Source organism: Coregonus clupeaformis, unplaced genomic scaffold, assembly GCF_020615455.1.
Source record: "Coregonus clupeaformis isolate EN_2021a unplaced genomic scaffold, ASM2061545v1 scaf2402, whole genome shotgun sequence".
NCBI lineage: Eukaryota > Metazoa > Chordata > Actinopteri > Salmoniformes > Salmonidae > Coregonus > Coregonus clupeaformis.
Genome location: NW_025535856.1, coordinates 25,127 through 45,000, shown reverse-complemented (window position 1 = coordinate 45,000; position 19,874 = coordinate 25,127). Strand labels below are relative to the sequence as shown.

General features: G+C 45.1%; 3 protein-coding genes across 4 annotated transcripts; 1 reads left to right on the top strand and 2 right to left on the bottom strand.

Annotated features, from left to right (window-relative positions):
* The first annotated feature begins 2,095 nt into the window (after positions 1-2,095).
* On the top strand, positions 2,096-9,669 carry LOC123488614 (fibrillin-1-like). The gene is made up of 8 exons (XM_045219481.1): positions 2,096-2,280; positions 2,885-3,001; positions 5,626-5,754; positions 6,143-6,262; positions 7,774-8,002; positions 8,564-8,633; positions 8,677-8,790; positions 9,089-9,669. Exons 1-8 carry the CDS (start codon positions 2,112-2,114, stop codon positions 9,458-9,460), a joined length of 1,320 nt encoding a protein of 439 aa, XP_045075416.1. The 5' UTR covers positions 2,096-2,111; the 3' UTR covers positions 9,461-9,669.
* Positions 9,670-11,989: 2,320 nt separating this feature from the next.
* LOC123488617 (gastrula zinc finger protein XlCGF8.2DB-like) lies at positions 11,990-13,869 on the bottom strand. Its single transcript, XM_045219486.1, has 3 exons — positions 13,843-13,869; positions 12,602-12,960; positions 11,990-12,533 (listed from the first exon to the last, which is right to left on the bottom strand). The coding sequence occupies exons 1-3, from the start codon at positions 13,867-13,869 to the stop codon at positions 12,032-12,034; spliced, it is 888 nt and encodes a 295-aa protein (XP_045075421.1). The 3' UTR covers positions 11,990-12,031.
* Positions 13,870-13,975: 106 nt separating this feature from the next.
* LOC123488616 (deoxyuridine 5'-triphosphate nucleotidohydrolase-like) lies at positions 13,976-19,149 on the bottom strand. Of its 2 annotated transcripts, XM_045219483.1 has the most exons (7): positions 18,969-19,148; positions 17,952-18,111; positions 16,079-16,170; positions 15,317-15,361; positions 15,030-15,104; positions 14,568-14,638; positions 13,976-14,135 (listed from the first exon to the last, which is right to left on the bottom strand). In XM_045219483.1, exons 1-7 carry the CDS (start codon positions 19,108-19,110, stop codon positions 14,079-14,081), a joined length of 642 nt encoding a protein of 213 aa, XP_045075418.1. In that variant the 5' UTR covers positions 19,111-19,148; the 3' UTR covers positions 13,976-14,078. The 2 variants fall into 2 exon arrangements, with proteins under 2 accessions (XP_045075418.1, XP_045075420.1); XM_045219485.1 differs by lacking the exon at positions 15,030-15,104 and having other exon boundaries at positions 18,969-19,149.
* Between the last annotated feature and the right edge of the window lie 725 nt (positions 19,150-19,874).

Genomic DNA, 19,874 nt, shown 5'->3' with positions numbered 1-19,874 from the left:
GTAGATGAGTGTACCTTCTCTCTCTCCTCTCCTCTCCTCTCTCTCCTCTCTAGATGTAGATGAGTGTAACTTCTCTCTCTCCTCTCCTCTCCTCTCTCTCCTCTCTAGATGTAGATGAGTGTAACTTCTCTCTCTCCTCTCCTCTCCTCTCTCCTCTCTAGATGTAGATGAGTGTAACTTCTCTCTCTCCTCTCCTCTCTCCTCTCTCTCCTCTCTAGATGTAGATGAGTGTAACTTCTCTCTCTCCTCTCCTCTCTCTCTCTCTCTAGATGTAGATGAGTGTAACTTCTCTCTCTCCTCTCCTCTCTCTCTCTCCTCTCTAGATGTAGATGAGTGTAACTTCTCTCTCTCCTCTCCTCTCTCTCTCTCTCTCTAGATGTAGATGAGTGTAACTTCTCTCTCTCCTCTCCTCTCTCTCTCTCTCCCTCTAGATGTAGATGAGTGTAACTTCTCTCTCTCCTCTCTCTCTCTCTCCTCTCTAGATGTAGATGAGTGTAACTTCTCTCTCTCCTCTCCTCTCCCTCTCCTCTTCTCTGTCTCTCTCTCTCTCCTCTCCTCTCCTCTCCTCTCCTCCTTTCTCTTCTCCTCTAGATGTAGATGAGTGTAACTTCTCTCTCTCCTCTCCTTCTCTCTCCTCTCTAGATGTAGATGAGTGTAACTTCTCTCTCTCCTCTCCTCTCTCTCTCCTCTCTAGATGTAGATGAGTGTAACTTCTCTCTCTCCTCTCCTCTCCTCTCTCTCCTCTCTAGATGTAGATGAGTGTAACTTCTCTCTCTCCTCTCCTCTCTCTCTCCTCTCTAGATGTAGATGAGTGTAACTTCTCTCTCTCCTCTCCTCTCCTCTCTCTCCTCTCTAGATGTAGATGAGTGTAACTTCTCTCTCTCCCTCTCCTCTCTCTCTCTCCTCTCTAGATGTAGATGAGTGTAACTTCTCTCTCTCCTCTCCTCTCTCTCTCCCCTCTAGATGTAGATGAGTGTAACTTTTCTCTCTCCTCTCCCTCTCTCTCTCTCTAGATGTAGATGAGTGTAACTTCTCTCTCTCATCTCCTCTCTCTCTCCTCTAGATGTAGATGAGTGTAACTTCTTTCGCTCCTCTCCTCTCTCTCTCCTCTCTAGCTGTAGATGAGTGTAACTTCTCTCTTTCCTCTAGTCTCTCTCTCCTCTCTAGATGTAGATGAGTGTAACTTCTCTCTCCCCTCTCTCTCCTCTCTAGATGTAGATGAGTGTAACTTCTCTCTCTCCTCTCCTCTCTCCTCTCTCTCCTCTCTAGATGTAGATGAGTGTAACTTCTCTCTCTCCTCTCCTCTCTCTCTTCCTCTCTAGATGTAGATGAGTGTAACTTCTCTCTCTCCTCTCCTCTCCCTCTCTCTCCTCTCTAGATGTAGATGAGTGTAACTTCTCTCTCTCTCTCCTCTCTCTCCTCTCTAGATGTAGATGAGTGTAACTTCTCTCTCTCCTCTCCTCTCTCTCTCCTCTCTAGATGTAGATGAGTGTAACTTCTCTCTCTCCTCTCCTCTCCTCTCTCTCCTCTCTAGATGTAGATGAGTGTAACTTCTCTCTCTCCTCTCCTCTCTCTCTCCTCTAGATGTAGATGAGTGTAACTTCTTTCGCTCCTCTCCTCTCTCTCTCCTCTCTAGCTGTAGATGAGTGTAACTTCTCTCTTTCCTCTACTCTCTCTCTCCTCTCTAGATGTAGATGAGTGTAACTTCTCTCTCTCCTCTCCTCTCTCCTCTCTCTCCTCTCTAGATGTAGATGAGTGTAACTTCTCTCTCTCCTCTCCTCTCTCCTCTCTCTCCTCTAGCTGTAGATGAGTGTAACTTCTCTCTCCTCTCCTCTCCTCTCTCTCCTCTCTAGATGTAGATGAGTGTAACTTCTCTCTCCTCTCCTCTCTCTCTCCTCTCTAGCTGTAGATGAGTGTAACTTCTCTCTCCCCTCTCTCTCCTCTCTAAATGTAGATGAGTGTAACTTCTCTCTCTCCTCTCCCCTCTCTCTCCTCTCTAGATGTAGATGAGTGTAACTTCTCTCTCTCCTCTCCTCTCCTCTCTCTCCTCTCTAGATGTAGATGAGTGTAACTTCTCTCTCCTCTCCTCTCTCTCTCCTCTCTAGCTGTAGATGAGTGTAACTTCTCTCTCTCCTCTCCTGTCTCTATCCTCTGTAGATATGGATGAGTGTGTGCAGGCTCCTAAGCCGTGTAACTTCATCTGTAAGGACACAGAGGGAAGCTACCTCTGTTCCTGTCCCAGAGGATACATACTACAGGAGGACGGCAAGAGCTGTCGAGGTGAGACACGCACAGCCACACACACATGTCATCTGTTGCGTCTGGTAGTAAGTGTGTTTATCAGTATGTATGGTCAGTTTGGGGAGTTTATACAAACACAATTGGTCCATATTGCTCATTACCACTCTTGGCGACAGCTATGTTTACCCTAGCGCAGTATCTACACACGCTCACACTGCACACGCACACACACCTTCATACACGCGCTCAGACACACACTCACTCACACAGACACAAACATACACAGACACACACATTCAGACACACACACACACTAAGACACACACACACACATAAACTTTCCGCCTGGTTTCCACCATGTTTCCGGTGTCTGGTTCTGTGGCAGTTCATCTACAGGTCACTGACTGGAGAAGGACTGGAAACTAGCTCAATACAGTTGTGGAGCTGGAGTGTAACCTTTACTCTCTCTCCCCCTCTCTCTCTCTCTCTCTCACTCTCTCTCTCTCTCTCTCTCTCTCTCCCTCCTCCCCCCTTCTCTCTCTCCCCTCTCTCTCTCTCGCTCTCTCTGGCTCTCTCTTCCTCCTCCCTCCTTCTCTCTCTCCCTTCTCTCTCCCTCTGTCTCTCTCTCTCTCCCTCCTCTCAGATCTGGATGAGTGTCAGAGCAAACAGCACAACTGTCAGTTCCTGTGTGTGAACACCATTGGAGGATTCACCTGCAAATGTCCTCCAGGCTTCACCCAGCACCATACTGCCTGCATAGGTAATACACACACACACAAACTCCCCCCCCCCCTCCTCCACTCGACTAGGCTTAACAAACATAACCAAATGTAGCCACTTATCTTCCATCTCTCCCCATAAAAAGTCTCTTTAATGTTCTCAGTCTGCTATCACACATCAGATTGGGCTCAACTGAACTGTCGCCATGACAACTTAACAATGACTTGTTGTGGAATTTTGCAGTCTGTTGCCACGGTTACAGCAGGGGTTTTCCATTCCGCACTTCAGCTCCCATGACCTTGCAGCTAGACAGCCTCCCTCCGTCCATTGGTCAGTCAGACAGTCAGTCCATTCGTCGGTCAGTCAGTTAATCAGTCAGTCACACCGTCAGTCAGTCAGACCGTCCGTCAGACAGTCAGTCAGCCAGTCAGTCAGTCAGTCAGTCAGTCAGACCATCAGTCAGACCATCAGTCAGCCAGCCAGTCAGTCAGTCAGACCATCAGTCAGTCAGTCCATCAGTCAGACCATCAGTCAGTCAGACCGTCAGTCAGTCAGACCATCAGTCAGTCAGACCATCAGTCAGTCAGCCAGTCAGTCAGACCATCAGTCAGTCAGCCAGTCAGTCAGACCATCAGTCAGTCAGACCGTCAGTCAGTCAGCCAGTCAGACCATCAGCCAGTCAGCACTGGGCAAGGTCAAACAGATGCACCCAGTCAGTCAGTCAGTAAATCTCATTTTGTGGGCAGTGTGCACATAGCCTGTCTTCTCTTGAGAGCCAGGTCTGCCTATGGCAGCCTTTCTCCAATAGCAAGGCTATGCTCACTGAGTCTGTACATAGTCAAAGCTTTCTTTAAGTTTGGGTCAGTCACAGTGGTCAGGTATTCTGCCACTGTGCACTCTCTGTTTAGGGCCAAATAGAATTCTAGTTTGCTCTGTTTTTTTTGTGTTAATTCTTTCCAATGTGTCAAGTAATTATCTTTTTGGTTTCTCATGATTTGGTTGGGTCTAGTTGTGTTGCTGTCCTCTCTCTCTGTAGATAGTAATGAGTGTCTCTCTCTCTCTCTCTCTCTCTGTAGATAGTAATGAGTCTCTCTCTCTCTCTCTCTCTCTCTCTGTAGATAGTAATGAGTCTCTCACTCTCTCTCTCTCTGTATATTCTTTTTTGTTGAGTCTCTCTCTCTCTCTGTAGATATTAATGAGTCTCTCTCTGTAGATAGTAATGAGTGTCTCTCTCTCTCTCTGTACATAGTAATGTGTCTCTCAATTCAATTATTGGCATGGGAAACGTATGTTTAAGCAATGATAGTTATGAGTCTCTCTCTCTCTCTCTGTAGATAGTAATGAGTCTCTCTTTCTCTCTGTAGATCGTAATGAGTCTCTCTCTCTCTCTCTCTCTTCTCTCTCTGTAGATAGTAATGAGTCTCTCTCTCTCTCTCTGTAGATAGTAATGAGTCTCTCTCTCTCTCTCTCTTGTAGATAGTAATGAGTCTCTCTCTCTCTCCTCTGTAGATAGTAATGAGTCTCTCTCTCTCTCTCTCTGTAACTCTCCTCTCTGTAGATAGTAATGAGTCTCTTTCTCTGTAGATAGTAATGAGTGTCTCTCTCTCTCTCTGTACATAGTAATGTGTCTCTCAATTCAATTATTGGCATGGGAAACGTATGTTAAGCAATGATAGTTATGAGTCTCTCTCTCTCTCTCTCTCTGTAGATAGTAATGAGTCTCTCTTTCTCTCTCTGTAGATCGTAATGAGTCTCTCTCTCTCTCTCTCTCTCTCTGTAGATAGTAATGAGTCTCTCTCGCTCTCTCTCTGTAGATAGTAATGAGTCTCTCTCTCTCTCTCTGTAGATAGTAATGAGTCTCTCTCTCTCTCTGTAGATAGTAATGAGTCTCTCTCTCTCTCTCTCTCTCTCTGTAGATAGTAATGAGTCTCTCTCTCTGTAGATACTAATGAGTATCTCTCTCTCTCTCTCTCTCTCTCTCTCTCTGTAGATATTAATGAGTCTCTTTCTCTGTAGATAGTAATGAGTGTCTCTCTCTCTCTCTGTACATAGTAATGTGTCTCTCAATTCAATTATTGGCATGGGAAACGTATGTTAAGCAATGATAGTTATGAGTCTCTCTCTCTCTCTCTCTGTAGATAGTAATGAGTCTCTCTTTCTCTCTCTGTAGATCGTAATGAGTATCTCTCTCTCTCTCTCTCTCTCTGTAGATAGTAATGAGTCTCTCTCGCTCTCTCTCTGTAGATAGTAATGAGTCTCTCTCTCTCTCTCTCTTCTGTAGATAGTAATGAGTCTCTCTCTCTCTCTCTCTTCTGTAGATAGTAATGAGTCTCTCTCTCTCTCTCTCTCTCTCGTAGATAGTAATGAGTCTCTCTCTCTGTAGATACTAATGAGTATCTTTCTCTCTCTCTCTCTCTCTCTCTGTAGATAGTAATGGGTCTCTCTCTCTGTAGATAGTAATGAGTTTCTCTCTCTCTCTTTCTCTCTCTGTAGATAGTAATGAGTCTCTCTCTCTTTCTCTCTCTCTCTGTAGATAATGAGTCTCTTTCTCTCTCTTTCTCTGCAGATAGTAATGAGTCTCTCTCTCTCTCTGTAGATAGTAATGAGTCTCTCTCTCTCTCTCTCTCTCTCTGTAGATAGTAATGAGTTTCTCTCTCTCTGTAGATAATAATGAATGTGCGTCGGACCCTGCTCTGTGTGGTTCGAATGGAGTGTGTCAGAACAGCCCAGGCAGCTTCAACTGCGAGTGTACTAGAGGATTCTCAATGGACCCCAATGGACAGAGCTGTGAAGGTCAGCCAATCACTGCCTCTCTCAGGATCAGCTGACTCCATACCCCTAGGCACTTTATATGGATCTGAAATGATCAGATAGGTATTGGCAATATGGCAATAGCTCCACTATAAATAGGGATTTGGTGGAAACTTCACCTTATTGCTTGTACCTATCCAGGACAGTTAGATAACTGTATGGCCACATAACTATTGTAATGCTGTGTGTGTGTCTATGTCTGTGTCTGTGTGTGTGTGTGTGTGGTGTGTGTGTGTGTGTGTGTGTGTGTGTGTGTGTGTGTGTGTGTGTGTGTGTGTGTGTGTGTGTGTGTGTGTGTGTGTGTGTGTGTGTGTGTGTGTGTGTGTGTGTGTGTGTGTGTGTGTGTGTGCGCGTGTGCTTTCCCTGGCAGATATGGATGAGTGTGATGGTAACCATCGTTGTCAACATGGCTGTCAGAACCTGGTGGGAGGGTACAGGTGTAGCTGTCCTCAGGGATACCTACAACACTATCAATGGAACCAGTGTGTCGGTGAGTGGTACAGACCCTCTCTCTCTCTCTCTCTCTCTCTGGCTTTACTCTCTCTCTTTCTCGCGATCCTTCTCTCTCTCCCCCCCCTCCCTCTGTCTCTCTCTGGCTCTACTCTCACTCACTCACTCACTCACTCACTCAATTCAATTTCAATTTAATTTAACATTTGGCAGGAAGTTATGAAGTGCAGCTCAGTTTCCACCTCATTTTGTGGGCAGTGTGCACATAGCCTGTCTTCTCTTGAGAGCCAGGTCGGCCTACGGCAGCCTTTCTCAATAGCAAGGCTATGCTCACTGATTCTGTACATAGTCAAAGATTTCCTTAATTTTGGGTCAGTCACAGTGGTCAGGTATTCTGCCACTGTGTACTCTCTGTTTAGGGCCAAATAGCATTCTAGTTCGCTCTGTTATTTTTTTGTTAATTCTTTCCAATGTGTCAAGTAATTATCTTTTTGTTTTCTCATGATTTGGTTGGGTCTAGTTGTGTTGCTGTCCTGGGGCTCTGTGCGGTCTGTTTGTGTTTGTGAACAGAGCCCCAGGACCAGCTTGCTTAGGGGGCTATTCTCCAGGTTCATTTATCTGTAGGTGATGGCTTTGTTATGGAAGGTTTGGGAATCGCTTCCTTTTAGGTGGTTGTAGAATTTAACGGCTCTTTTCTGGATTTTGATAATTAGCGGGTGTCGGCCTAATTCTGCTCTGCATGCATTATTTGGTGTTTTATTTTTGCAGAATTCTGCATGCAGAGTCTCAATTTGGTGTTTGTCCCATTTTGTGAATTATTGGTTGGTGAGCGGACCCCAGACCTCACAACCATAAAGGGCAATGGGTTCTATAACTGATTCAAGTATTTTTTTGCCAGATCCTAATTGGTATGTCGAATTTTATGTTCCTTTTGATGGCATAGAAGTTCCTTCTTGCCTTGTCTCTCAGATCGTTCACAGCTTTGTGGAAGTTACCTGTGGTGCTGATGTTTAGGCCGAGGTATGTATAGTTTTTTGTGTGCTCTAGGGCAACAGTGTTTAGATGGAATTTGTATTCGTGGTCCTGGGAATGTGACCTTTTTTGGAACACCATTATTTTTGTCTTACTGAGATTTACTGTCAGGGCCCAGGTCTCTCTCTCTCGATCCTTCTCCCCCCCCCCGTCTGTCTGTTTGTCTCTTCCTCTCTCTCTCAACATGAAATCTACATCCCTTTCCTGGAAGTTTAACTTCTTCCTCCCTAGATGACTCTAAAGCCTCCCTCCCCCCAGAGTCACTGTCCTACATGAACACTGTTGTGTGTCACTTTAACTTCAATGTACTGATGGGAAATACAGTATTGATATTCAGTGACCTTTCCCAAAAAGAACACAGACAATGTTTATCAGATTAACCGGTACTACAGATGGTTTCCTCATTCCCTTCAAGAGTTTCTCAGTATTGTTTGTGTTCTCTGGCCGAGGTTTGACCCACATTTGAGCTCTGTTTGTTTTGTTGACTTCCTGTCTGTGTTGTTTGCTTCCTGTGGTCAGATGAGAACGAGTGCCAGAACACTCAGATCTGTGGGGGAGCGTCGTGTCATAACACCCTAGGGAGCTTCCGCTGCCTCTGTCCCACTGGGTTCAACTACGGAGACCAGGGGGGGTGTAGTGACATCAACGAGTGCTCCTCGTCCTCTAATCCATGTAACTACGGCTGTTCCAACACAGACGGAGGGTATCTCTGTGGCTGTCCGCCTGGATACTATCGCGCTGGACAGGGGTGAGTGAGTGAGACTGTGAGTGTGTGTTTGATCTACCCAGGAACAATGTCTTTATCAACTTTGATGGATAGATGGGTTGATTGTTTAGCAACAAAACCGACACGTGCGCAGCTATGGGGCAAAACAGACAGGGTTGGCTTAGATTGTTGACAACATGTAAACTACATTTAGTCTCCGATGTTTATTGAAAACATAAATAAATGTGCACAATGTCTCTCAAATACATTGTTACAGTTGTTGGTTAGCTAGCTAGCGAATTTTAGCCATATTGGCATTGTAATGAAATCAGTCAAAACACCTAAAAACGAGATATGGTATCAAGAACAAGATGAAACTAGCTGAAACAAGTCACTTATGATTCCCTACATGGCAGTGTATTGTCATTGTTGCTAGCTATCTGGCCATCCACAATCATAACAACTCATAGACTTCTGTCCCATTGAAGTGTGCGCATTGTTTTCGTGATGTTGTCAGCTAGCCCATGTAAAGGCAAGATGGTGTTTGTGTATGATTCTATGCCCTGTGTGTGTGTGTGACTGACTCCTTTATGTGTGTTCCAGGCACTGTGTGTCAGGTGTGGGCTTTGGTAGCGGTGTGAGTCTGGGCCAGGGAGGAGAGGAGGAGGAGGAGGAGGAGGGAGGAGGAGGAGGAGGAGGAGCAGAGGGGGGGTGACAACGATCTGTCTCCTGAGGCCTGCTACGAGTGTAAGATCAACGGTTACCCCAAGAAGGGGCGTAAACGCCGCGACACCAACTCAACGCTAGAGCAACCTCTGGACGATGCACAGGTAATGTCTGTCTGTCTGGGTTTGGTGGCCCATAGAATGGTTCTGCTATCACGTCTTGCCTGCTCTTTACTGAATCCGTAGTACATATTAACTGTGTGGTCCTGTGTTGTGTCATCAGGATCCGGAGTGTTGAGTGTTGTCAGTGTTTACATAATCCACCTGTACTACATGGTCCTGTGACATCAGGATCAGGAGACAGTGAGCCTGGAGAGTGTTACACATCATATATCTGCATGTATAATACTGTATATCTGTACTATATGTAACCTGTCCTGTGCTGTGTCCTCAGGATCAGGAGACAGTGAGCCTGGAGAGTGTGGACATCGAGGACACCCTGCTGTTCAACCTGAACATGTCTGACCTGTCCAGCCGAGACCACATCCTGGAGTTCACCCCGGCCCTGTCCACGCTCAACAACCACGTGCGCTACTCCATTGACTACGGCAACGAGCTGGGCTACTTCAAGATCAGCCAGAGGGAGGGGCTTAGCTACCTGCACATGTCCAAGAGGAAGTCCCTCCCCCCTGGAGCCTACTTCCTGCAGATCAGCAGCGTGGCCGTGTACAGGAAGAAGGAGCTGGCAGCGCTGGAGGACAGCAACGATAAAGACTACCTCACAGGCCAGCTGGGAGACACACTCACCATGAGGGTGCAGATAGTCCTGCATTAACCTGCACTACAGGACTGACTGGGGTGGCTGGGCTGGGCTGGGTGGGGAGTGTCTGCCTGTAAACACTGGTCTAGGAACAGATTAACTTACCCTCGATCCATATCTCAACCATTAGGATGGGGAGAGACTATCTGACTCTTGGTCAGTGGTTATGGGCAACTTTTACCTACTCTGAGAGAGAGAGAGAGAGGAGAGAGAGAGAGAGAGAGAGAGAGAGAGAGAGAGAAGGGAGGGGAGAGGAAAAAAAGAGAGAGAGAGAGAGAGAGAGAGAGAGGAGAGAGAGAGAGAGAGAGAGAGAGAGAGAAGACAGGCTCAACGCCAAAGAGACTAATGGGGGGGGATTGCGTTGTTTGATTCTACATATCATAGATACAACCTTTAGTGCTACAGTGTAGGCTTAAACCACTGGCTACAGTATGCCTGGCTGTCTGAAGAAAGGCTTAGAGAATGAGAATGACATGGAAGGAAGACATGACAATGACACAACAATAACCACTCTAAACTGCTCTGTGCAGGAAGGCTCTGGTTTGAATGGTTTTTTTTTGTTATGAAAAAGGTTTATTATTAAATAGGTTTTGTATGATGATATGTGGAATCTGCCACCCTTTTGTGGGACATGTATGGCAAATGCCATATCCACCCCTAGCCCCTACCCCCAAGGCCATGAGGGTAGCTAGGGAATATGGGGTAGGAGGTAGGGGCTAGCGGTGGATTTGGGACTGAGTAGCAGAGTGCAGAAGTCACTGATGCTGAGAATGTTCACAGCTTGGCAGAGGTGGAAGTCAAAGGCAGCGTTACGATTCTCCACTCTTCTCCCTGAAGTGTGCATTTGCTCACTCCCCCTTCATGGATCACAAAGCATTGGCTGCTAAAGAGAGTTTCCACCATATTTCGTAGACCAATCCATCCCTTTCAAATCCCTGAGGGGAGAAGGGTAGGGAATCATACCGTAGCTAAAGTCTTGAGCTAGAAGGACTCCTCTTCCTCATCATAACTATGCTTCTTCATCTTCCCAACTGACTAGACCTCAGCATTACACATAATATTTACTGGTGCTAGTAACACAACCACATAGACTTATGAATGCACTGTAATGCTCGACAACACACAGTAGCTGTCTGTCTACTGTCCTTTTAATAAGATGTCAGACGTCTTCTTTTCAACCAAAACCAAAGTACGCGCCATAGCCTGTCTGCTCTCTATACCACATGTAAATTAAGTGTGTTTATACTGTAATCAATGCCATGTTTATAATGTTAATCTATGAAGCCTTTCGTAAACTAGAGAACGCCCCTGAGAGGAGGGTGTGTAATGGTGCTTATAATGACCTACTACTTCCTTTGATAAACTGTATACACACACACCCTCAAACACACATTAAAAACACACACCCTCAAACACACAAGACAAATACACACACGTCCTCAAACACAAACCTGTGCCTTCATGATTATGCACTGAGGTCGACGCGGCCCACACACTTTTCGCTAGTAGTCAGTGCTCCGTAGCGAAGTCAATCAGACCAGCCGTAGACACATCCGTCTGTCGCTCTGTCACATCAGTGAGGGTTTAGTTGTAAAGTCACAATAAAAACATATTTTTTGTTTAAAAGGTTTCGTTGTTGTCCCTGTCTCCCAACTTCACTTCCTCTTTTTGTGGATGATGCTATTTATGGGATGTATCTCAACAACTTTAAGAGCCAATTTCCCAGACACAGATTACACCTAATCCTGGACTAAAAAGCACTTTTAATACACGTTCATTGACCATGCTTTTTAATGTATGCTTAATTATATTTTAGTCATTTAGCAGAAGCACGTATCCAGACCGACATACAGGAGCAATTGCCTTGCTCAAGGACACAGATATAAAAAAAAATATCTTCACCTAGTCCGCACAGGGATTCAAACCAGCAACCGTTCAGTTACTGGCCTAATGATCTTAACCGATAGGCGACCTGCCGCCCTAAGAGTCTCCCTTTCCTTTGTTCCTCGCTTCCATTACTACTGAAAGGACTGGTGAGGAATCCTCTCCACACTAATGACAGCTGAAAGGACTGGTGAGGAATCCTCTCCACACTGCTGACAGATGAAAGGACTGGTGAGGAATCCTCTCCACACTGCTGACAGCTGAAAGGACTGGTGAGGAATCCTCTCCACACTACTGACAGCTGAAAGGACTGGTGAGGAATCCTCTCCACACTGCTGACAGCTGATAGGACTGGTGAGGAATACTCTCCACACTACTGACAGCTGAAAGGACTGGTGAGGAATCCTCTCCACACTACTAACAGCTGAAAGGACTGGTGAGGAATCCTCTCCACACTACTGACAGCTGAAAGGACTGGTGAGGAATCCTCTCCACACTGCTGACAGCTGATAGGACTGGTGAGGAATCTTCTCCACACTACTGACAGCTGAAAGGACTGGTGAGGAATCCTCTCCACACTACTGACAGCTGAAAGGACTGGTGAGGAATCCTCTCCACACTACTGACAGCTGAAAGGACTGGTGAGGAATCCCTCTCCACACTGCTGACAGCTGATAGGACTGGTGAGGAATATTCTCCACACTACTGACAGCTGAAAGGACTGGTGAGGAATCCTCTCCACACTACTGACAGCTGAAAGGACTGGTGAGGAATCCTCTCCACACTACTGACAGCTGAAAGGACTGGTGAGGAATCCTCTCCACACTGCTGACAGCTGATAGGACTGGTGAGGAATCTTCTCCACACTACTGACAGCTGAAAGGACTGGTAAGGTCTCCTCTCCACACTACTGACAGCTGAAAGGACTGGTAAGGTCTCCTCTCCACACTGCTGACAGCTGAAAGGACTGGTGAGGAATCCTCTCCACACTACTGACAGCTGAAAGGACTGGTGAGGAATCCTCTCCACACTGCTGACAGCTGAAAGGACTGGTGAGGAATCCTCTCCACACTGCTGACAGCTGAAAGGACTGGTGAGGAATCCTCTCCACACTACTGACAGCTGAAAGGACTGGTGAGGAATCCTCTCCACACTACTAACAGCTGAAAGGACTGGTAAGGTCTCCTCTCCACACTGCTGACAGCTGAAAGGACTGGTGAGGAATCCTCTCCACACTACTGACAGCTGAAATGGTAGTCCTCTCCACTGCACCTGAAAGGACTGGTGAGGAATCCTCTCCACACTACTGACAGCTGAAAGGACTGGTGAGGAATCCTCTCCACACTGCTGACAGCTGAAAGGACTGGTGAGGAATCCTCTCCACACTGCTGACAGCTGAAAGGACTGGTGAGGAATCCTCTCCACACTGCTGACAGCTGAAAGGACTGGTGAGGAATCCTCTCCACACTACTAACAGCTGAAAGGACTGGTGAGGAATCCTCTCCACACTGCTGACAGCTGAAAGGACTGGTGAGGAATCCTCTCCACACTGCTGACAGCTGAAAGGACTGGTGAGGAATCCTCTCCACACTACTGACAGCTGAAAGGACTGGTAAGGTCTCCTCTCCACACTACTGACAGCTGAAAGGACTGGTGAGGAATCCTCTCCACACTGCTGACAGCTGAAAGGACTGGTGAGGAATCCTCTCCACACTGCTGCCTGCTTCTACCTGGCATCATCTCTGCCTAATGAAAGGAGATGAGGGAAGGAAGCTATTGTAACTCCAGAGACGGTATAAAACAAAGACTATTGAATCACAGCCACCTCTGTAGCTCAGCTGGTAGAGCACGGCGCTTGTAACGCCAAGGTAGTGGGTTCGATCCCCGGGACCACCCATACACAAAAATGTATGCACGCATGACTGTAAGTCGCTTTGGATAAAAGCGTCTGCTAAATGGCATATTATTTATTTATATATTATTTACCATATTTAGTTCAATGCAACCCAACAGCTGCATCTAGAAGGCAAGGGTCGCGTTCCCCTGCTCAGACATTGCATGCATCAACCAATGGTTGCGGCCCACAACACCGACTGTGCTATCGACTGACAGATTGCTATAACATGGTTCGCTGATATGTAAAATACCTACCCGGGCCTTGTAAGATCTGACATGCATCTGCAAGGTAGGCGGGTAGGAACTCTACCGATTTCTCAGTGAAACTCTTCCCTAGTGTGGTTCAGACATCATTAGCCCTTTGATTCTACAGGTAACAGATATTTCTCTAAACACATGTATGTAAGGGAATGGTACAGTAGAATATTATGGTTGCTGAGTTGCTGCCCAAATATGAGCCTGTGTGAAGGTTTGGTCCCTAAAGACAGGGAAACTCCCTCTTGAACTAAGAAAATAAACATGGTTGAACAGCGCCACTCAGTGGTTATTCAGGGTACAGACAATAATATTTTATCCAAAGACGATTTTCGTGTAGGTGTCCCAAATGGGAATCGAACCTGCAACCCTGGCATTGCTAGAACCATGCTCTTGCGAACTGAGCCACACAGACAAGACCAATATACATGTACATTCTAAATTCAGTGATGTTTCATTGCCATTAATGGCTAAGTCAGCAGGCATAGACATCAGTGAAGCAAAGGTATAATAACCTTTATTAAACAATGTAATTATTGAACAATCTCATAACATGTAACAGAACAAAACGAATAGGCTGGTTTACAATGTTGATGTATCAGTTGCTGCCTGTGGAGCCGAATCCTCCAGACCCACGCTCTGTCTCATCCAGAGTCTGAAACACAGAAGAGTGAAGACATGTTAATGCTACAACACTGGAGTGAAGGGTATTTTAGTGACTTTCTATGAGAATGAGCACAGTCCTTAGGGCTGGTTTCCCAAACACAGATTTAGCCTAGTCCTGGACAAATAGTATGCTTAATGGAAATTGTCAAAGTGAAGAGGTTAAGTCCAGGACTATGCCTGATCAGTGTTCAGAAAAAAAGCCCTAAGGGCTCAAGGCTAATTCTCACAGAAATAAGATGCACTTAAAATCAACTCTTCAGTCTCAAGTTTAAATGAAATGACAGACTGCTTGACAAGGTGTCTGGGTACATTAAAGGTTTGTGTGAAATTAATTGTAAAGCTGTGATCAGCAATTCACTACTAAGTCTGAGCATGTATGGTAAGACTATAAATGGTACTATGAAATCTAAGTGTGAAGTACCTTTAGCTCCTGTAGGTCTGGGTAGCAAATCCTCTCACACACCAGCTGAGCCACACGGTCCCCCCTTTTCACTGGGACACAGAAAGAAACACCATCACACTACAGGGCACCCAGTTTCCCAACACCATCACTACAATGTTGCACTGGAAAACAAATCTCAATGTGAAATGCATTTGGATTGCTATAAAAGGAGCAATCAGTAAAACAAGATTTTATTTCGGTTTCTGATGGGGAATCACAGTTAAACTAAGCTCATGAGGCATTTATAAGTTATATTCTTCAAAGATCAATGGGTATATATAATAATTTAAAAGTTTTAAAAAATGGATGTACCAATCGCAGATGGTCCCTTTAATCGTGGATGCTTTGGGGGAGTTACCCTCTTACAAAGTGCTTTCGATACTTTGACTTTGGAAAGGTGGCATGTGAATACAATGATTAATGATCATTTTTAAAGCTCACCTTCAAAGGTTTCCTTGCTGAAGTTGAACAACACCACCCCCACATTCCCTCTGTAGTCCTCATCCACTACTCCAGCTGGGGGAGAGACAGACACTCCAGTTAGAACTGACAGGGTACATTCATGACAGCTACGCTATGTTCTAGACTCGGGTTAGAACAGCCAAAGGGTGACTTGGGTTCTTGAAATCCCCAACCGAACTATGGTAACTACTTGCCTGTCATTTTTATAACCCATCTCTTAGGAAATGTTTTATATTAATTATCTGAAGGTCAAAAAGTAAACGCACCCCCAACATCGATGAAGTGTTTTGCAGCCAACCCAGACCGTGGTGCTGTGAAAAAAAGATAAATACATTAAATATATGACTAAACTACTTTCTTTTTTATCCTGGGAAAAAGTTTCAAGGGGAGGAGAAAGAGGGGTTGAATGAGACTAATCGGAGTCTGAAAGCATTCTCCACTGGCCGTGTTGGAGCATCAAATCTGTGATGCATTGTGGGTCAATTGTGACAGACTGACTTATCTACCAATAACAAATGAGTAGTTATTTATGATGCAAGGTGATTTGTCAGTAGGCAGTCAGTCGCCTGCACTTTCGGCTGCAATGAGAGGGTTCGATTAATCTTGCCCGGACGCCCATGTAGGATGTATTGCACCGGCTATAAGTTGATTGCATTAGATTTGGAACCGGGCTGCCCCTGGGGTGTGAGCCAGGTGTCCCGCTCTGTCCGACAGCAAAGTCTGCTCAAAACAAAAGTCACGTAATTAAGCATGTGTAGTAATTAGTAGGATTCTGTGTTCCCATGCAAAAGTGATTGCTTTTCATAAAAACGCTTTCTGCCTTCCCAATGAAAAGTAGTTAGAAAATTCAAACATTTATTTTATGGAAAACAGATGTTATAGGTTTCTGGTTCAACCCAGGTCAAAGTAAAATAACTCCCTCACTGTCAAGTCAAACAATACCCAGAGAGACCCACCCCCATGTATCCCTAGACCAGGGTGCAATTGATAAAGAAACACTTAAGTCTATGTCCTGGTACCCTACTCACCCACTCTGCCATAGCAGCCTGAGGGAACAGCTATCTGGATATCAGTCTTCACGATGGCCTTGTCCATAGGACCAATACTGTAGTCATAGGCACTGTTAGAAAAAAAAAAATACATCAATAGGTGGCTAACGCTTCGAACACACCGACTGCATTCTTGCGTTTTGGTAATCCAGAAGTACATTCATTTCCAATGGAACGCTGCGTTGCAGAGGCAGTTGCAGTGCGTTCTGTGTGGTGCATACGTTGGTGAACGTATGCGTCAAACTGTATTTGTAAACGGGTTGACAAACGGTAGCAGAAGGTGTGGGACATGGTGGAGGAAAAACAATGTCTAACAGAGGTGGTAGGTGTGGTGAAGTTCTCGGAGCCAGAGGCTTGCACAGAGGGTCAGGATAAAGATGAGACTGTGACAGTAAGAGTTACGTTTTTGGAAAGAGTGGACCCTTGCCTTTTGGCTGACCATTTGTGGTTTCAAGATGGAAAAGGGCGCCATTGAAAGGAGTGATTACTGGGGTAGCAGTAAATGTAAAAGTGGACCAACTGAAGGGGAAGATTCCCGATGTTTGTGATGCTCGTCGTTTGGTGTGACGCAAACAGGGGGGCGAGAGTGAGGAAACAGAAGAGTCATTGTCTGTTCTTTTGAGTTTTGATGTTGAGTCTTTGCCTGACAAAGTGAAGTTAGGATATATGTTATCCTGTACAAGCTTATGTGCCAAATACATTATGATGTTACAGGTGTCAAACGTATGGGCATGTAGCAGCAGTATGTAGGAGGGAGGTTCCAAGGTGTGAGAAGTGTGCAGAAGGGCATGAAACGAAGGAATGTGTAGCATTGGGGAAAGTAGTGGTATGTGCTAATTGTAGGGGTGGTAATGGGGCTGGGGATCAGAAATGTCCCGTGCGAGAGATGCAGGTTGAGGTTTCCAGGGTAAGAGTAGTGAAGAAGTTGTCATATGCTGAGGCAGTGAAGAAAGTAGAGGAAGAGGGGTCAGGGGGGAGTGGTATGAGTAGTAGATCTGTACCAGTACAGAGGGATAGGCCAGCAAGTGATATGTTTCAGTAAGATTGGATTTTTAGCGTTTATAGCAATGGTTATTAATTGTACTGCAGGGATGGAACGTAAGTCGAATAAAATTGAGGTTGTGGTGGCAGCTGCAGAGAGGTATTTGGGTGTGCGAGACTTGACATCAGAAGAGTTACAGGGAGTGTTAAGTGGTGATGTCCCATCATTTCAGGTTGATGGCATGAGGTAGGAATGAATATAATTAAATAGTGGAGAAGGGTGGTTTTAATTATTATTAATAATGTTGAACTTGTGAGTGTAGTGTTAGATGGTAGGGTATTAATTTTTTATTTATTTTTCAAGCAAAATATAAGGGAGTTGTACTCCAGTCTAGTAGGTGGCGGTAATGCAACAAATTGGATGCCAACTGCCGTTAAACCTCATTGAAGAAGAAGAAGTAGCAGAAGGTGAATGTTGAACACATATCTAGATGATGCTGCATACTATTTTGCGCAATGACACAGTCAGTGTGTTCAAAGCGTTACAGTCGCTAACTTAAAGGCAGTGACCTACATCTAGCTCCCCTCCCAATCATTAGTGCTAGCCTGCTCCTCCTACTAGCTAACTACCAAACTTGTCTCCTAGTTAGGTAGCCTAGATGTGATGTCAAGACAACATTATGCATGGTCTTGTTTGTTAACTAGAGTTTTACTTTAGAAAAATAAACAGCCACATGCAGGATACACTTACTGCAACGTTTTAAATTCAAGTAGCTAGCTAACTAGCTAGGTAAATTCAAGTAAATACAAGCAAGTAAAATGTATAACGTTCAAATCATTTCGAGGCACCCTGTCCCCGACTCTGACCCACCTGAACAGGTCGTAGCCTGCAGCTTTAGCAGAGCCCCGGGTAGGAGCAGTGGCATGTTCAGACAGCTTGGAGAACTTCAGCACCGGTATCTTCACATCCTCTGCCACCGCATCTGGCCTTGTCCTCTTCAGTGGAGAAACTTCTGCGGCATCTATCACTTCTGAGCAAGGCATGTTTACAAAGTTTGTGGTAAGAAAGTTGCGTTACTTCCAAAATAATAAGATAGCTATGTTTTGTTTAATAAAGTTAGCTAAATAGCTAGCTAGTTCAAATCAGGCGAGTTGTTGCTACTTCTCTGACAGGACTCCTATTAGAAGTACACTTTCCCTCCAATTTTGAATATCCCCGCCAAATTCAATTGGACACTCCCTCATTGAAAAAAATAGAAGAAAAAAATAGCGAGTTCTGACAACTTCACCAGTGAGCTGAATTACATTTACATTTTAGTCATTTAGCAGACGCTCTTATCCAGAGCGACTTACAGTTAGTGAATACATATATATATATATATTTTTTTATACTGGCCCCCTGTGGGAATCAAACCCACAACCCTGGCGTTGCAAACGCCATGCTCTATCAACTGAGCTACATCCCTGCCGGCCATTCCCTCCCCTACCCTGGACGACGCTGGGCCAATTGTGCGCCGCCCATGAGTCTCCCGGTCGCGGCCGGCTGCGACAGAGCCTGGATTCGAACCAGGATCTCTAGTGGCACAGTTAGCACTGCGCCACTCAAGAGAGCTCGACTGAATGACTGTAACACTTTAAGTTTGCTAATCCTTCTTTGAATGATACATTCTTGACTTCGGTAAAACACTCGACTACAAATCTGACAACAGTACAATTACCAGTATCTACACATTTAGCTACTGACTACTCACCATGTCAATACTAAAGTTGATAATACAACAACCAGTTAACATAGCAAGGTAGCTAACTATCTCACGGTAACGTTAGCTGCTAGTGTTAGCAAGCATAATACATTACTGAAAAGCAATGTAGCTAGCCAACTAGCTACCTGCATTCTCGCATCCTTTTCTCCTGGCCAGAGTAGGAGAATGCAGATAAAATGTCCTGTGTGAGAGTACTGAAGACTGGGCACCGATAATCGATGAACAACACCGCCAGTAGAGCCTCTGCTTAGCAACGAAGTGCTCCATCTTGTTAAAGATACAGTCCTCCCGGCTGCGGCGGCATCATCTACAGTGCCTTCAGAAAGTATTCATACCCCTTGACTTATTCCACATTTTGTTGTGTTACAGCCCGAATTCGAAATTGATCCAAAATAATAATAATCTCTCACCCATCTACACACAATACCCCATAATTACAAAGTGCAAATATGTTTTTATACATTTTTGCTAATTTATTGAGAATGAAAGAGAAATAGGGTGAGTATTGCTTGTGGGACATAAACGCTTTGTAATGGATATCTTTAAATGTATACAATAACATAACCAACAATCAATGCCGGTTTGTTAGTCATTTTAATTCTGAACTGGAATAAACGGATTGATCACATCACACAGACGTATAACAGAAGTAGTGCAACCCTAAGTAAGTCAGGCCTAATGTACATCTTACTGTAGAAAGTATTGTTGAAAAAAAGGTCTAGGTTGGAACTGTTGCTGTTAAAATACAATAAATATGTTTTATTCTGAACTGGAATAAACTGATAAAACAGATACACACACACAGCCCTAATGACAGGTGTGTGGCTGGTTGAAGTTTTCAACAAGCATGTCTATTCTGGCCTCAGTTTTTGACAGTGCATCCCAGAGGTCATGCTCAGCATTGAGTCTGTTTCTGTACTTGTTTTTTAAAAGTATGCCAGGGTTGAGAACCCTGACTCGCATAGGTATGTGGTGCCAAACTGGCTCAGAACATCTACTGCTTTCTCAGTCAAGACAGGAGACCTCTTCCT

Excerpts from the sequence above, each read along its gene's own strand:
- LOC123488614 (XM_045219481.1), top strand. The coding sequence starts at position 2,112 with ATGAGTGTAACTTCTCTCTCTCCTCTCCTGTCTCTATCCTCTGTAGAT. Across the intron at positions 6,263-7,773 it reads TCAATGGAACCAGTGTGTCG|ATGAGAACGAGTGCCAGAAC; the intron begins GTGAGTGGTACA and ends TCCTGTGGTCAG. Across the intron at positions 8,791-9,088 it reads AACCTCTGGACGATGCACAG|ACAGTGAGCCTGGAGAGTGT; the intron begins GTAATGTCTGTC and ends CAGGATCAGGAG.
- LOC123488617 (XM_045219486.1), bottom strand. The coding sequence starts at position 13,869 with ATGGTTCTAGCAATGCCAGGGTTGCAG. Across the intron at positions 12,961-13,842 it reads TAGCAATGCCAGGGTTGCAG|TGTGGAGAGGAGACCTTACC; the intron begins GTTCGATTCCCA and ends AGCTGTCAGTAG. Across the intron at positions 12,534-12,601 it reads TTCCTCACCAGTCCTTTCAG|CTGTCAGCAGTGTGGAGAGG; the intron begins GTGCAGTGGAGA and ends CAGTCCTTTCAG.
- LOC123488616 (XM_045219483.1), bottom strand. The coding sequence starts at position 19,110 with ATGGAGCACTTCGTTGCTAAGCAGAGGCTCTACTGGCGGTGTTGTTCA. Across the intron at positions 15,362-16,078 it reads AGGCTGCTATGGCAGAGTGG|CACCACGGTCTGGGTTGGCT; the intron begins GTGAGTAGGGTA and ends TTTTTTTCACAG. Across the intron at positions 15,105-15,316 it reads ACACTTCATCGATGTTGGGG|CTGGAGTAGTGGATGAGGAC; the intron begins GTGCGTTTACTT and ends TCTCTCCCCCAG.